This window comes from Branchiostoma floridae, chromosome 18 (genome assembly GCF_000003815.2).
Source record: "Branchiostoma floridae strain S238N-H82 chromosome 18, Bfl_VNyyK, whole genome shotgun sequence".
Classification (NCBI taxonomy): domain Eukaryota; kingdom Metazoa; phylum Chordata; class Leptocardii; order Amphioxiformes; family Branchiostomatidae; genus Branchiostoma; species Branchiostoma floridae.
In genome coordinates, this window is record NC_049996.1 from 8,922,522 (window position 1) to 8,939,912 (window position 17,391).

General features: G+C 40.6%; 1 protein-coding gene across 11 annotated transcripts in view; it reads right to left on the minus strand.

Annotated features, from left to right (window-relative positions):
- LOC118405695 (1-phosphatidylinositol 3-phosphate 5-kinase-like) overlaps positions 1-17,391 on the minus strand; it is a 40,751-nt gene that overhangs the window by 16,852 nt on the left and 6,508 nt on the right. For 5 of the 11 annotated variants that reach the window (XM_035805310.1, XM_035805312.1, XM_035805319.1 and 2 more), the window contains 21 exons: positions 17,125-17,260; positions 15,673-15,830; positions 13,559-13,670; positions 12,486-12,645; positions 11,884-11,976; positions 11,351-11,554; positions 10,302-10,349; positions 9,709-9,777; positions 9,172-9,228; positions 8,438-8,558; positions 7,660-7,840; positions 6,983-7,057; positions 6,645-6,749; positions 5,886-6,032; positions 5,385-5,508; positions 4,792-4,886; positions 3,507-4,409; positions 2,930-2,995; positions 2,048-2,148; positions 1,199-1,442; positions 381-559 (listed from right to left, as the gene is read on the minus strand). In XM_035805310.1, the coding sequence (XP_035661203.1) occupies positions 381-559; positions 1,199-1,442; positions 2,048-2,148; positions 2,930-2,995; positions 3,507-4,409; positions 4,792-4,886; positions 5,385-5,508; positions 5,886-6,032; positions 6,645-6,749; positions 6,983-7,057; positions 7,660-7,840; positions 8,438-8,558; positions 9,172-9,228; positions 9,709-9,777; positions 10,302-10,349; positions 11,351-11,554; positions 11,884-11,976; positions 12,486-12,645; positions 13,559-13,670; positions 15,673-15,830; positions 17,125-17,260 (3,378 nt within the window). The remainder of the gene's footprint in view (positions 1-380; positions 560-1,198; positions 1,443-2,047; positions 2,149-2,929; positions 2,996-3,506; positions 4,410-4,791; positions 4,887-5,384; positions 5,509-5,885; positions 6,033-6,644; positions 6,750-6,982; positions 7,058-7,659; positions 7,841-8,437; positions 8,559-9,171; positions 9,229-9,708; positions 9,778-10,301; positions 10,350-11,350; positions 11,555-11,883; positions 11,977-12,485; positions 12,646-13,558; positions 13,671-15,672; positions 15,831-17,124; positions 17,261-17,391) is intronic. The other 6 variants (XM_035805311.1, XM_035805313.1, XM_035805317.1 and 3 more) reach the window with 6 other exon arrangements.

Sequence of the window (17,391 nt, forward strand, 5' to 3'; positions counted from 1 at the left end):
ACATTATGGACATACAATTGCTATAAGTAGGACGGAGAAAAAAGCTTATGTATCATTCTGACCAATTTTTATGTATATCTCCAAATCCCTATGCTAGGACTTGGGCCTTTCTGTCATGAGCATCGAGCATCGATGGAACGGTTCTCAAAATCCCATACTTATTTGTGTCCAGATACTTTAGTAAGCAACACTCAGTTTGGGCGAAGCATCTAGGGATGTTATAACAGAATTACTGTAATTTCAGTTTTATCCATAGATAGACTGTATCCTTGAAGCTGGTAGGGTCTGTAGTTTGTGTTTTATCATACGGTAATGAGTCCCAGTCCTAACGTAGCCCATTTTGATCTGTGAAAGACAACAAACCAAAGGCCATTACTCACTGCAAGGAGGCCACAGAGTGTCGATAGGCGAAACACTGGATGTGGTCCAGGTGGTGGGAGTGGGCACAGTTCTGTAGGGCCGCGCGGCGGGTGTACCGACCGCCCTGGAAACGCAGCTCCAAGTACTTTGCAAACGACATGGACCAGGACTCCACTGACATGGGCACGATGGGGGTGACCTGGAGTACCAATGGGATACAGAACAAGTTCAGTGTTGTCAGTCGCATTCCTTGCACAATTGTTGTATAAACTGTATGATCACAAACTGTAGCTGTATCTAAGTATGTATAACCTGTATAACCACCCTTTTAGCGTAACACACCAGCTTCACAGACATGCAGCGTGGCAGCAGCTGGTTTTATTATGTTTACTGAATGGCCTGTCACACCTAACCTTTGCACATCTAACTTCAATAGTAGGTTAGAAACTCTGGTACTTGAAGGCATGAATATTTCTTATTCTTCTTCGAACGAAATACAGGCACTCTTGGGATAGTCATTCATGTGTCGTACAAAATTTATCTGTCTTGTTACAAAAAAGGCTGTCTTAGATCCTTGTTGGCGGTCGATACTGTTACAACCTGCTTAAACATTCTATCTCATCAACATCGTACTATGGTCTGCGATGAATGTGATCATGGCATTACTCTAAGCTGTAAAATCATTCTATAGTATAGGTTAAAATAAATGGCAGGCAGATTACTATTACATGTATATACACAGGAAAGGTGTACTATAATTCTTGACATTTTTGCACTCGTTGCATGTTTGAAGTTTTCGCTGTGAAGCACCATCACAGTACTTATTAGGTAAATGTACCTGTTTACAGATGGCACAGATGCTCCAGAGCAGGATGTTGTTGTGCTGACCAGGGATAGGGCTGGCCAGCGTCTGCATGGTGATCTCGATACTGGCCTGTCCGTGCACGAACCTGCGCACATGTTCCACCATCGGCGTGTCGCACAGCTCGCTGGGGCACTGGTACACAGAGCGGAAGCAGTACCTCTCTAGGAACGCGCCCAGGGTGATGTCGTTCTTCCCATAGAAGTCCATGGTAACAACCCTTCATCATGAAGAAAGTAGATTATTTACACTGTTGTTGTTGGCATGCGTCTGTCTCAGAAGACAATGGTAGGCAGACAGGGTGGGTTAGGCCCCGTCTGCCTGGCCTGCACTTGGGTTTTTAAGGTGAAGGAGGGGTGTGCCCTTCCTTCTCCACCCTCTCGTCCACTGGCGCACTAAGTCCTACAGGGGCAACTGTATGCAACGTGTAAGACAGCCCCAGCATATGCAGGTTTACACTGTGAGGGTAAGGTAAAAGTACAAAGCCTTTTCTAATACTGTAGGGGTAGTGGGTTGTAATCCACTGTGTCTATCATGGCACTGTATTGGAAGGTGGAGCCCATCCCTCTCCTTTCTTCTCATTGCCTCTATGTCAACTCTAGTATCTCTTTGGCATTTCTGGCTTAAGTCTTCTAAATCAGCCTCTTTACTCACTCTGTAGTGAATAAACTTTCACAATATAGCACATTTATTCAACCTTGACAAAGTGCCAATCATTTTTCTGTCACTATCAAGAGCAATAAAATAATCAAGCAAAAACATTACCGCCCTGTCAGATGACCACTGGCAAAGGTAAGAAGTAAAAATAAGTTTCCCTATACTGACCATGGGCTGACACAGGGGTTGGGTGCGTTGGCTGAAGCTGATGAGAAGCTACTGAAGAGAACTGAGATGTGCTGGTGATTCCTGGGGTCCATACAGTCCACCTGGAGACAGAGGAATGGCAGGTGAGATACAAAATGTATTTTTATTATTATTATAAATGTAAGTAGCAGGATGGATAACTAAATCTGATAGTAACTAGTGCAGCGCTGTCTCCAGGAACCATGCCTCCGTCCCGAGATGGAAATTTAACTGTTGGGACGGAAAAAAATTTAATCCTGTCCACCTTCCAAAAAATCTGAACATCATGACATAAAACTGGTGAAAAACGAAATTTCGTAACGGAAAATAGATTTCAGACCAACAATCATGAGCTCCCAAACAAACAATGAGTGGGATGGAACAAAGTTTAAAGCTGGAGACAACTCTGAACTATATGTAAGGTTATTACAACCCTGCCAAGCAGTGCATTCATACACCCTTCATGCAACAAGGAAACCATCATTCCAATTCTCTTTTTTCTGAATTACTAGTCATGCTCTACACCAAGAACAAAATAACCAAGAGGGAAGATGTTTTCTATGAGTACCACCTCAGAGCTACATGTACATTTAATTACAGCCCAATTAACCTTCATCCAGACAAGGTAGCCTTTTTACACCTAATGTGTATTAGTTATGGGGTTGGGTAGCAGGGAGAGGTTAAGTACATGTACTGGCGTTTGTCACCACCCCATGATATCTAAATATTAGCTAGATAAAGTAACTCTCCCTTCTAAACAAAAGTTGCTTCTGTACAGTTGCAATTTAAGATGGTGAACAGAGCTGTGAACATGCAAGGCAAAACTCCCCATGCTGCTACAGGTACATTTTGTAGCATGTTCACCTCAGTCTGATTGGGCAAAGTCATGTCTGACGGGACCTGGTGATCCCCCAGAACAACCCAGGAATCCTGGAACAGACATACATTTGTACCGGGAGTAACAAGCCCTTTCAGGGGTTCAACTGCTTAAGCGCAGGTCAAAGGTTAAGTTCCCTGAGACATCATCAAAATATGTCTGGATATTGTGATGCAGATTGACAGGGGTAGGCCCTATACAGACATGTACATGTTAATCTTGACAAAAAATGCTTTCTAGTCAGGGGCCTTCAACCTTGACCTGCGCATGTGCAGTTGGATTCATGACCATGCAGGCTTACTACAGCTACATTACAGCTTACATTATAAAACTAGCTAAAACAAATGTTTATTACAAATTGATACATATCTAAGAAGACTTGGAATTCTTATAGAGATAGCAAGTTCTTTGGAACCTACCAACTTTGACTCAAACATGTCAGAAGGCAATTCAAAACATACACATACACATGTACCTGAACACCCATTGTACACATCTACATTATAAACAAAATGAATGAACGAAAGAACGAATGAACAAACAAATGAATGAATGAGTACAAACCAAGCGCTTCTGCTCCCAGACTACAGCAGATCCACTGCTGGTGTTGCTGGCCAAGCTGACCACATCCATGCTTTGTTCAAAGCTCCTCGTTTCTTTCTTCTTGCCATTCTTTAAGGCATTCCTCTTTTTTCTTTGCTTCTTGTTTTCTTGAAGCCTCCCTCCGAGAGCACGGAATTCTGCGAGAAGCGCAGCCGTCTGCTGATTGGTGATCGGATCTTTGAGCGGTCCACTTAGAAAGGAGTGGGGAGGAACGATGTTGACACCCGACGTTGAGTATCTACTGTTGAAGTGGAGAGAGTTCTCTTTCCCTCGCATGGGTTCCAGTTCGTAGAGTTTTGAGCGTTCCCTCTCGAGCTGCTTCTCGTGCTCAGGAGTGAGTTCAAAACGACCCGACCAGAAAACCTGGATTGGGAAATACTTCCTCAGGACACAACGGTTACCTTCCTCGGTTAGCAGGTAAGGCATGTCGTGTTTTAGGAATGGAGACGTACACAGCTTTCGCTTCGACACCTCATTCTGGAACTGGGAAATAAGGGAGTTAAGCTGCGTCTGTCTGTCTCCGATTTCAACGTAGCTTGCTGAGCGCCAGTTTCGCTGCAACGGGTGCGCAAAATCGGCCTGAATATTGGTCTCCATTGGTGACTCTTCTTCTGGGCTTCCTACTACGACTTCCTTCAATGGCCTCTTTGCTTCCTTCTCTTGTTCGGACGATTTTTCTTCAACAGGACTCCCACTTTCAGCAAGTTTGTCCTTCTGTTTGCTGTTTTCAGCGATTGCTGTGTGGGGAGGACTGCCTTTCGTGTTGGCCTGTCCTGGTGGCATGGCAAACTCATCCATGAGGAAAGAGATCTCCAGGCGAGAGTGGTAGCACATGTACACCATGAACTGCATTATCTGCTTCACCTACAAGAAAAAGGCAACAGAAGTGAGTATCAGTACATCTCTGGTGAAATACAATGGAAAAGGTGAATAAAAGGTATTTCATCAGAAAAGATGCAAAAAATGCAAGTTTATATATTGTAAAAAGGATAGGTTTGTGGGGATTTAATTTCACAGCAGGGAGAAAATGAAGTGTTTGCAGTGGTTTTAAGTTAATGAATGAAACTGCCATACAGGGTTTTAATGTTACAGCGGTTTTCCTGCTAAAGGGGTCCAACCACAGTGACTGTAAAACATAAAATCACAGCAAACATTCCCACATTTATAGTAGCATTTAGATAAGTTAAAACAAGACCATGAAAATGAAATTAACTCTATTGTTTGAACAGTGTGAGTAAGTATTTACCTTTGTGAGTTCAATATCAGACCCTCCCCTCAGGACTACTGTACATCCAAGATGGGAGGCACACCCTTCAAAGAACATCAGCGTCTTGTTGTCACCTATACAATATAGGGCGAACATAGATGAGATGACGGTTAGACATCCATGTAACAAGATACGCCAAGTAACAACTACTCAAGCAACTGCTTGGATATATGATTCTGGAAACTGTCAAACATTTCACTCCTTTTGTCAGTGACACTGAATAGATCTGTTGAAGAGCAGGTTTTATGATAACAGAAATGTACGACCATTTTTCAAAATCGTGTCCAGTTGCTTGAGGAACTGATATTTGAAATATAGGGGAAAATGGGATACTTACATATTATTAACATTTAGATATTACAGTTAGAAAATGAATGAAAATTTTTTAATTGAAAAAAAAACACTAAACTTCATCTTTAACCGAAGTTTCCAAAAATTGTGTAAAAGCTGCTATACCCAGACTGAGTACACAGATATGTGTCCTGTGTGCCGAGCACCGTTATAAACAGTATAGGGTACTTTTTTCCCCGGAAGAAAACAGTTGTGGGCTTGTAGAGCGCGTATACCTTTACCTGAATGCATGAGGTGGTTTTGTAGGTAGAACCTGTGACAGAAGCCAAGTGTAGGCTTGGCCACCTGGTCAATGGATGGGATCAAGTCAGCCTGGGTACAGCGGGCTATCCTGTCCATCACCTCCTGCAAAACAAATAGAAACAAGCAAATCAACCCCAAAACCAATTTGTTTTCCTCAATTTTTATTTCTGCTACTGACACTGAGGTTAAATCTATCAAGTCTAAGAGCAAAGCCCAACACACATAGCTTAAGAATAAAAATACAAATTTGTGACAGAGATGCAGCCACTATCTCGTTGCTAATTGCCATTCTATCTTTTAACCATATTTGTTATTGTCTTTTTTTTTCAAATACATGTAGAGTGAATGAATGGATGGATAGATGGATGGATGGATGGATGGATGGATGGATGGATGGATGGATGGATGGATGGATGGATGGACGGATGGATGATGGATGGATGAATGGATGGATGAATTGAATGAATGAAAGAACTTACAGGTTTGACGTTCAGTACTAGAGTGATGCCAGCCTCCAGCAGTAGGTCCTGAGCAATGCGAGACACGGTTTTCTCCACCAGCAAGATGTCAGGTCGGGGGTTCAGTGATGTGATGCGGGCAACACAGTTCTTCAGGTATTCTCTCTCCTAGAGAACACAGAAATACTTGGTGATGAGCTTGGTATAAAGGAAGATTCCATGTTTTGTATACACCTTAGGATGTCACCAAAATGTAAGTGTATAAGACCTGTTTGGTGTGTAGATTCGTATGGTTGTTTTCAAAGTCCCACTAGCTATAGGGGCAGAGTTAGAGGTCAGCTGTTAAGTGTCGGAACTGTAAAAGACTGGAACTTCTTCCCATAGCATGTGGTTGATGCTAAAACTGTTAATGAGGTCTAGACCAGATTGGAAAATCAGTGTCAGAATAAGAAGTGCATCATGAACTACAAGAGTGAAGACCAGGATACTACAGGCCTGAATGTTTTCCTTCCAGAAGACGCAGACAGAAGGTCTTGGAAGAAACTTACAGTTGCCTGCGCCGCAGCCGACCGATGATGATGATGATTCAGGATATTTAGGATTTAGGTGCTCAGTTCTTACCTGTAAGACAATGGGATCGATGGAGGCCGGATAGAAAAGATGCTCTCATAATGTGAGCTACTCCCAACCCCAATATCAAAGGGATTTACAGTTAATACTTAGAATATTATGCACTCATCTACATGTTAAGAGCTACCTATAAGAGAAGCTTCTTCTTACCTGTAAGACGATGGGATCTATGGAGGCCAGTCTGTTCTCTGTGCGCTGGTGATCGATCCATCCCTTAACCATCAGGATACGGGGGTTCAGGATGTGGTGCGACATCTACATGTAACACAGCACAGGGAAAGAAATTACCTCCATAAGAAATTACCTCCATGAAAAATGGACAAACATGTAATCTAAAGAAAATTCAACCTCTACAACCAGATGAAAAACAGAGATTTAGGTCTTGAGAAAATGAAGGTCAAGGGAGGTCAATTTTTGACCTCCTGGGAGATGTCCTTGGTACTGTAGTTACTGTGGTTACAGTTACTTGAGAACAGAAGCGCTCTTACCTTCTTGTGTGCAATATTCTTGGTACAGACAACTCCGTTGACGAAGCAGCAATCTGATCGGTGGCCACCTGGGATCTGTAGTCAGAAATAAACCAACATGTACCCTCAAAGTTCTATCAAGAAAAAATTAAGAACACCTCAGACAAAAAGTAAATGGCTTATATGAATAACGGGTTATGTTTAAAAACAGTCTATACTTTGAAAGTATCTCAAAAGTATGTCCTAAAATAACTGCAGACAGACATGCCAAAACAGAGCTGCACTAGGCAACCCGACACAGTAAAAAAAAAAGCGGGTAGACCAAATCTAACTTGGAGGCATACGCTTCAAACTAACAAAGGGACCTCGCAACCAACTGGGGCTAGCCTGAAGGAAGCAGAGACTTTGCCCCCAAATCGCCCTGAGTGAAGGATCTAAGTCTACGTCTAATACAGTAGAAGCCAGTAAATTGCACAACGGATTAACGCACACTTCTGTTAACTGCACGGAATCCCCAAATCCCAAACCGGTGCGGTCCAGCTAGATAACTTTGCATTATTGCACCAGCCGGATAATTGCACGAAATTCACTGACAAATAGGGCGCGCAATTAAGCGGCTTCTACTGTATACCTTCCCCCTGTACTGCTACCTCGTCGTGGTGGGGAAGCTTGAGTGCCTCAATACAAATTGAATGTACCTTCTTGAACTTGACATACTGCCTGATGTCCATGTTGTCATTCTCGTGCCTGACGTCCGGGCGCACCGTCTCGCTGATCTGCCTCACCAGTGGCATGATGATGTCACTCCACCACAGCGACAGGTACTCCTCGTGAAGCAGTTGGCGTACAAACGAGACCGTGTGCTGGTCATGAGCGGAACTGTACCAAACACACACATAATAAAGATAAAAACAGTTTTAGCTTACTAAAAAGCTAGTCTTTCATTGGTCATGAAAGAAGAAAGATGCTATGTACAGTATTTACAGGTTCGCTGTACCAGAGAAATTCTTTCTGACAAGCACAATGAACAGTGGACCATGGCTTAACATCTGTCCTAAGGACTGCAACCCTTTCTAGTAGCATGCATGTCGTGTGAGAGAAACAGCAAGAATTTGATTTCACAGCTTTTAGTTCCAGAGGCAGGACCGCAAACCACTAGACTATGCACCCTTCGCTTATACATGGCAACCCTGGTCAAAAATGGCAAAGGCATTCACTACCTTTTGTCAGTGACACTAAGCAGATCAGTTGAAGAGCAGGTTATATACCGTAACTATGAATTGATATGCAAAGGAGGTGAAGACAAATTTTAGAAAGTCTGCTAGGAAACAAAAGTAAGAGTGACTGCTGTTTGGCATATCTTACTACCTGGATGTCTAACCGTCATTGTATAAAGCAGCTACATTATAGGAATCAACACTCTACTCAAATTAAATGATTATAACTAATGATAATGTAGAAAAACAGCATGCTCACCAGAGTCTTTTCATAGCCAGCCTTTCACCATTCTCCTCTCGGAGTGACTCACACATCTGCCAGCCTCGCGGAGCCTCCACCTCGTATGGGGAGGGCGACTCCTTCCCAAGGAACAGGGCATCTGCAACAGAACATATTATATATTTGATTACACAACAAAAGATTGATGTTCTATGGTTAGAGTACATACAGTAGCCTCATATCATGAATAAATATATCTTGCTGTGTACTTCTACCTGTAGAACTGCTCAGAATTCAAGATTCCTAATGACTCAATTTTAAAATGATACATTCAATTTTTTTGTTTCCTACCACTACAAAAATATTACTTAATTGTGGAAATTAGGTAGCTATTTGCATAATATATACCATATTTTGTTAATCATAACCTAAAATCTACATGCCAAAAACTAACGAGATTCCATCATTCCCCATAATGCATGAGTTACAAATTTTTTAAAAGGCCCTCTGCAAGTCATAAAACCCACAACACTTACTTTCTGACCCAAGTGCTACCACTGAAAAGTGCTGACCATAGAATTTTCCAGAACACAAAACATAAAAAATAGATGTGTCGTTGTTATCTAGCTACAATATACTACCAAAGGGAGGCAACAGCATTGCCACAAAGGGGGGGTGCACTTAATACCATTTTATTGTACTAGTGTTAGACATATCGACACAGGAAAACACTGTTAATCTACTACACATTTTCCCAGGGTATGTGTTGTTACCTTTTGGTAGTTTTATAACTGCCTTTGGAAGAATCACAATAATGGGTTGGGAAGAATCTGAACACATGAATCACAGAAAAAGGAAAACAAACAAAAGATGATCAACTTGTTACCAGTTCTACTAACATTAATTTCCAAAGTAATTGACTACTACATTGTAGATATCATTTAATGATATTAGTGTCTTTGTCTTTTAGACAAGTGTCAGAATCCAATTAGTATATTTATAATTCAAGTTGACTTCATACAATGCCAATTCCGAATACTACAAGTAGTACAAACTACAGGTATATAATTAAAGGATAAATTGTGATTGTCTTGGATATGTTTTACGTTGGATATGTTTCTTTTATCAATTTCTCTTTGCTATACAAAAGGTTGTCTAAGATCCTTGTTGGTAGTCGGTACGATCATAGCTTGCTTGAAAATCCTGTGGCATCAAAATCCTGCGATGATTGCACAACCTATGTGACCACGCCCTGAACCTAGCTATCAGAACCTTCACCATATTCTATAAAATGTAGACAGGACACCAACCTTTGAGCAGGTCATCCCCCAGACTTGACTGTGACGATTCCAGGTTAGAGTCCTGGGAGTTCACACTCACTGTGGGGTTAACAAATAAAACAATGTAACTATAACAGTTACTATGCCATGTGAATGAGGAGAAACTGTCAGACTGAGTGATGATATCAGACAAAAGTGTTGTCACAGTGGAAAAGTGTGAAGGATATACACAATGTCATGTGAACTATTCTGACCAATCATCACATATCTTGGATACCCTCTGCTGGGACTAGAACTATGTCATGTGATAACTGACCAATCCCTGCTTATCCTCTCTGACAACTGATATAGTGTGGCACAAATGCATAGTGACAATCACATTTTGACGTCTACTTTCTGCAGGAAATTTAAACACTGCAGCTGTGATGGCTGACTTTGTCTGCATGATTCATATTTCAGGAAATCAACTTTACTTAGAATTCTTTTACCAAAACTAATTGTGTGACCTAATTACAATCCTATAAGACATACATGTAAGAGAAAGAATTAGCGGTTTTAGTTTATGCTCATATATTGTCAGTGCATTTACAGTTAGTGAATTATCAAGAGATTGCTAAACCTACCGTACTTTCCAGATAAGGTGGGGAAGACTGATATGTACAAGTCCTTGTCTTTGATTAGCGACATGGAAAAACAATAAGATCCTTGATTTGGTTTAATTGCTCAAAATGTCATTAGTAGTACATTCAGACATCCATACCATAAATTCAGCATTGTATAGTTACAATGATTTTTGCATGGTCCATGTTGATTCGATTATATGAATGACATCTGCTTGTGCATCAATTTTGACTGTAAAATTCCACTAAAACATGTTTTTTGAGCAGTTGCAAAATGAGCAAATATATGCCGTAATGTGCAAGATAAACATCAGAAAATGAATACTAATGTCATAGAATGCCTAAGTCAACTTTAATGTCAAAGAGGAATGCTAAGCTATTTGTTAAAATCTCATGACCACTTAGATTACACAATTAAGGCAACTTTGTCTATTGACAAACTTATTTTTTTTATTCACACACTCACTACAGTTTGGGCTTCCCAGAGGATGTCATCCATATCAAATCAACATGACCTCAGTCTATTTCACAATTAGAACAACCTTCATCATGCACATTTAAACATTACCTAAAAATCATCATGCAATCAAAAACAACCCACATCACAACGATTATTATATTTAAGTAGTCTGTTATCACACAAGAAAATATTAATGGTCAGCATTAGCAATGGCAACCAATTAGTATAGAATAACCACAATTATTATAAAACATCACCATATTTCAAAAAGGATAAGACGAATTGTAAAAATTATGATGCTTAAAAAATCTCTTCAAGTATCATGGAATTGAACACATTCTGAGACCTCAAAGATAACAATAGGGAGCATGGAGAAGAAGAATTTGATTAAATCTAACGTAGCAATCTGTAATGCACTTTTCAAAATTTGTTTGAGGAGAATCTATGAGGCATTCAGCTCTTTCCAGTATAACTGGCCAATGAATGATCAATTATTGATGATCATACTGGATGCTACTGTACATTGTTGTAGTTCCCCAATCATGTACTAAACAAAGATCCCATGTATATTTACTGTACATGTTCTATTTACCTTTTTCAGGTTCTACATTTGCGGCTGCTCTGTTGCTGTTGGTTTTCTTGACCCTGAAGTTGACATTGTCAGGTTTAAGATCGAGATAAAAAGTCGCCTGTTTTCTTCCTTCTTCCGTGGACTCGGAAAGGGAGTCCACCGGCTTCTTGGCTGCAGGAAGGGTCTCTTTACTCGTCTTCTTGTACTTTGATGACTTTGCTCCATCTGAAATGATTATGTTTTACTTTACATTATAGAAGGTATGAATATAGTGTTTGTAGATTTAACATAGCATGCTCCTGGTTGTGTATAGAGAAACAATAAACACAATCATAGGCATACAATTAGCAGAAATCAATGAGACCCAACACGCCACCACAATATATTAAGCAGTCCAAGTTCAAACTGAAACATTTGTATCCCGTGACACCAACAGATCACAATTCAAACCAAAGTTTGTCACAACCACAATTCTCTAAAGACAATCATAGTTTCAGAATCATAGGCTTGAAAACATACAAAGACAAAACACCACACACATAAGGGCGTTCTACCTGACTGTATGACATCATCATCGGCATTGTCATCATCATCATCATCATTGCTGCCTTCATATTCTATGGCTATTTGAGCCACTGGAGCTTCTGCTACGCAGCCGAGAAGGAAGGAAGGGATGGGAAAAATCAGGGCGAGAAAAAGAGAGAACGATCAGTTGATTGTGCATTCATTTCTGGTGTATTGATTGAAGATAGAAGTATGCAGATTTGAAGATATTCGAAAGCACACACAAGGTATGATTCTACAAAGTTACAAACAGATCTACCCAATCAATGCTGTAGACTGTACATGCACACAGCAACAGTATACAATTAGCTGTGAAGCTATAGCTATATAACAGAAGACCAAGTTTGGGCATACATATGAATAACAGCACGAAATTAAACAATATACTACAACACATCACATTCCAAGCTTGAAAAAAACTACAGTTGAAATAAAACATTGATTGATTAATTGATTGATTGATTGACTAAAACTAGTGCAAGACAATCAGCAGCATATGGACATTCATTTAACAAGTAACAAAGTGGCACTGAATAACTGAATAATGAACCGTTGATCGATTGATTGATTGATTGATTGATTGATAGATTACCTGGTTTGTCGATGAGCAGCATCTCATCGGCGCTACTATCCTCGCTCCTGTCGTCCCGCTGGATCTCACGGAACCACGACGGCTCCCACTCGTCCTCCATGGTGGGTGTGTCGCCCGTCTCCGTGCTCGGCGACGGACTCTCCAACTCATGGTTCGCCATCTGAACAATAGATAGGTTGTATCATGAAGAGATTCATGTATGTACACAGTTAATAAGATTTTCATCAAGCAGTGACTACTTTTTAAACTCTCGCGAGAACTAGGTCACTTTGTGATCAAGATGGACTGATAGTCATGGAAAGTTTGGAGGTACGTGTGTTTACCTTTAAAAAGTAGTCACAGCTTGATGAAAATCCTAACAACTAACCAGAGTGGTTGTGCTAATGAATGTTAGACATCAGGGTAATAATATGCACCAAATAGCAAGATAACGGATAATTATTAACAATAATAACCAAGCAGTAGGGATCTGTCCCTGGTGCTGAATTATGTACGAGACTGTTATGAACAGTCTGGCACAGGAATTTCTTTTCTACCAAGTATGAGACAAATGCAAGACAGAATCTTTTACACTGATTGTGATGATATTCTAATGTATTTTGTGCCATCTTAACAATACATAACGAGCAAGAAATCCACTCCACCATTTTTACAACTTGGTGGAATGGGGAAAGTCGTGTTAAGTGCCTTTCACAAGGGCGCAACATCAAAGGCATGTCAGGGGATTCAAACCAAGGATCCCTGGGTTGTAGGCCAAACACCCTACCCATTACACCAATGTATGTACATGTATACATAGCAGTACAGTACTTGTAAAACATCCTAGAGGAATTTTGTACTGATGAAGGCAACATATGGTCGTTGAAACGTTCACTGAAAAATTAAAGAACGTTGTGTAACGAAGAAGAGTTTGTTAAATCCTAGAGGCCCAATTCACTAACATCCTGGTCCTAGATGTGCCCAACATCCATTGTAATCTTCACTTCCTGTGTCAGAAGCCATGAAGCCAACATCAATCTATCTGCACTCCTTGTGTCACAAGTCATAGAGTTCAATCCTGAAGGAAAACATACCTCCCCAGCCCTGTACAGGGAGTACTCATCTCTGAAGATCTGGTCCGTGTGGGTCACACATTCCAGCCACTTGGCGTCCAGCAGGGCTTGGCCGAGAACAACTGCTTGTACTCTGAAGAGAAATGTTGTAATGTCAAACTGTTGTAGGTTTCCTTCAAGACAGGTGATTCAAAATGCTGAGCTGGTTATGATTCTATATTCTGATTTCTAATTTACCGGATCAGAATTAGTTGTGGCATGCCAAAAGTACATATTAAGAAAGCAATTTTCATTCTTTCTAACTCTAGCACACTTGAGTAAAACATAAGATTATTGCAGCTTTTAAGAGAGCAGAACATTTAATTATACACTGACTAAGGTTTCATTCAGTATTTGGTTTGGCAATACTAGTGGCATACAGGTTCATTGGAACAAGAGAAAAGTCCATTTGTTTCAGGACTACATAATATATGTAAGCGGGAATGGAAAAATACAAATTTTACAGGTGTCTTATAACCTTGGTATGTACATTTCACATTGATGAAATCCCACACTTTTGAGGCCTAGAAATACCCATCTTTTCATCACTTGTACCTTGACCATCACATTGCCTTAAAGACAACATGTAAGAAAATACCAGGGCTAACCTGCACATACACCCATCCCTTTTCCTGTGTCCAAATAGGAGCAACAGAAACACAAAATGATACCTTTATTGCATTGCCTATGATACAACATACCGTAAATTACGGTAAATTCTATTACTCATGAAACAACTTTAGGAAAGTAAACTTTGTAGCAGGGGATGAGAGTTGTATTTTTGTATGGTCATTGGCGAAATCTCTAACACTTAGGTAACCCTAGTTCACCTTAATCTGAGGGGGAACCTATATCCGTTGATAACAAAGCATTTATGGATATCAAGTCACCAAACGTTGGCCTCAAATTGCAACATTTTCAATACACAAAAACATTAAATATTGTAGTTTGAAACCACTGTTCGTCGACTTGATATTCATAAATACCAAGTTTTTTTAAAAGAACGAATATAGGTTACTCTGCGGATAAAGGTGAAACGATAGCGTTACATGTAGTTGCCTATGAACTCTGACTCCTTCATTTGCAATGCAGGGTTTAGGATTTCAAAAGTCTGGCACAGAAGACAACAAAAATGTTATTGTAGCCTTACAGCTGAGCTCCTGGTTCCAATTTAGGGTTGGGTACCGGTATAGAAAATTCAGGTCCAGGTCCGGTTCAGGTCCAGAGGATCAGGTCCAGGTCCCGACCTGAACCTGATCCTGATTCAGGACGATATCCATGGACAATGGTCCATTTCGATACAAAGAAATCTACTTTGCAAATTATTTGACTCCTACAAAGCTAACTACCTTTGTACGATTGACTGTAAAACTTGGTAGAAATGACTCTACTCTACTTCGCTCTTGTTTTTTCTCCGACCGGTACGCCCCAAACCTTGTGAATGCCTGTTCATATAATCTGTTCATTTTACAGTAGGTCCAACATCCGGCCCACAGATTATTTTCAGGTCCAGTTTTTCTGGACCAGTCCAATAAGAAAAGAATGGTTTTGTACCGGTACACCGTACCGGTACCCAGCCCTATTCCAATTAGTTGGTACAAATATAACCCCAGTTCTATCCTATGTATGACATCATAGTTGGGGCTGTGCCTGACTTTTGGAAGGGACGTAAATGGGGTTTCTGTCTTCGAGGAGGTGTCTCAAGCATGTTAACACGAAGGGCTAACATCTCCTCCCTGTAAAAATATACCCTGCTTATGAAATAGCAAGGAAACCTGCTGCTCTATGTGCCAGCCACCATACACTACAATGGTCTGAACAAACAGAAGCTGACAGAAATGTATATCTTGATCAGATACAACGCTAGTTCACCTTTATCCGCGGGGTAACCTATATCCGTTGTTATTCAAAACAGGGTATTTAGGCACATCAAGCCGATGGCTGGTAGTTTTAAACTGCAATGTACTGAAAATATTATTATAATTTGAAACCTATGTCTGTCAATGTGATATCCCCAAATACCCTGTTTTTGAAAGCAACGGATATAGGTTACTCAACGGATAAAGGTGAACTAGCGTTATATCTTGATGAGATACCTTGATGTTGCTTTGTCCCTTTTGATGAGCCAGTCCACCAGCTGACTCCCCACGATGCAGTTGGTGTAGGTGCGCAGCCGGTAGCGATGGTTTTGGAACTCCATGCCCTGGCTTGGGTGCTGGATCTGCAGCCATAGGTCACGCAGCTGCACTGAATCCTGGGTAACATCACAGGTTAAATATGTCAGGGTCATGGGTACATAGATAACAGTATAAACAACACAAAAAGAATGAAGAAGGATTGAAAAAGAAAAGAGAAAAGGCAAACTGATAATTGAATCTTTTTCTGTCAAAATTGATTACTAGTAACCTTTTTCAGTCAAGTGACCTTTATTTCTCAACAAAAGTCAACAAAAGTAACAGAAATAACAGAATGAAATTTAAAAAAACTAGGAAGATAGGAAGATAAAATGTGTCACCCTTCGGATGCACTTGGCTCTCCAAAGCACATATGACTGATCCGTACAACATACAACATACAACATACAAAACAGGAACAATAGAATAGATATAAAAGTTAGAAAAGAAATTGATTAACCAAACTAAAGAAATAATCATTAAATTGTACCTACGAGACAGAAAAGAAAACAGATCCTAGACGTTTTGTGGAGTAAGCAGCATCACAAAATGTTTCACCCAATGTGCCAATTGATATATATGTATTCATATGTGGGCCACGACACCAGCATACTGCTGCCTGTGACCCACTTGTATTGTACTGTTTGCAATTTCAATAAATCAATCAAACCTAATCTGTATCTACCTTGTATCTTAAGCAGTTATTTGAAAATAGCTAAATCCACAGTTTGTAGCAGGCACAAGCATTTCAGCACTACGGACAAAGCCACTGGGAGATTCTTGAAACACCATCAGGGCTCGAAATACCACCTGCATATGCAGGTTAGTGCAGGTGAAATTGGAGCTGTGCAGGCATTTCTGATGTCTAGCTGCACCTCACCTGCACTGGTCCATGTACTGGGTTTTATACATAAGTGTCATATGATGTAAGTGTATGTGGATTGTTATTAGTTGCATTGACTGTTACCACCTACAAAGTATAGAAGAAAAAAATAGCAATGGTTCCTGAACAATTTTAGTATGATGCACCTTCATAAATTCAGAGTGGCGCAGGTAAAATTTGTCTGGTGCAGGTAATTTTCACTGTGACCTGCACCAGTGCAGGTATTCAGAAAAAAAGTATTTCGAGCCCTGACCATGAAAACCTCCTTTCCCCAGTGCATGGAAGCCACCATAGTATGTTAAGTATTTCTCATTTTCACTTGAGTGAAATGAGGAAAGTCGTGTAAAGTGCCTAAATCCCAAAGGCACAAGATAGGCAACATGGCAGGATTCGAACTCAAGGCCTCTCGGTCCCGAGCCAAACACGCTACCGCTGTGCCACAAGATCTCAAGGACTACTTGGTCCCAGCAGTTTCCTGTTTACAAATGTACCTGTAGCAGCTTGTTTCTCTCCTCCTCCATAAGAAGTGTGTCAGACTGCATGTACTTGGCACCAGGAGCGTTGGCCGTGTCAAAGATGTTCAGGTTGTCACGTGATGATGTCACGTCGCTGCTCGCACTGTTACACCTACCACCAGAAGAGACGTTTTATCAAACCATAATTGCCTTTTACAAAAACTCTTTTCCCAGTGTGAAACACGAATGGGATTACAACCTTTCCCGTTCCTATACCAAGTAGTCATATACCATATGCTAAAA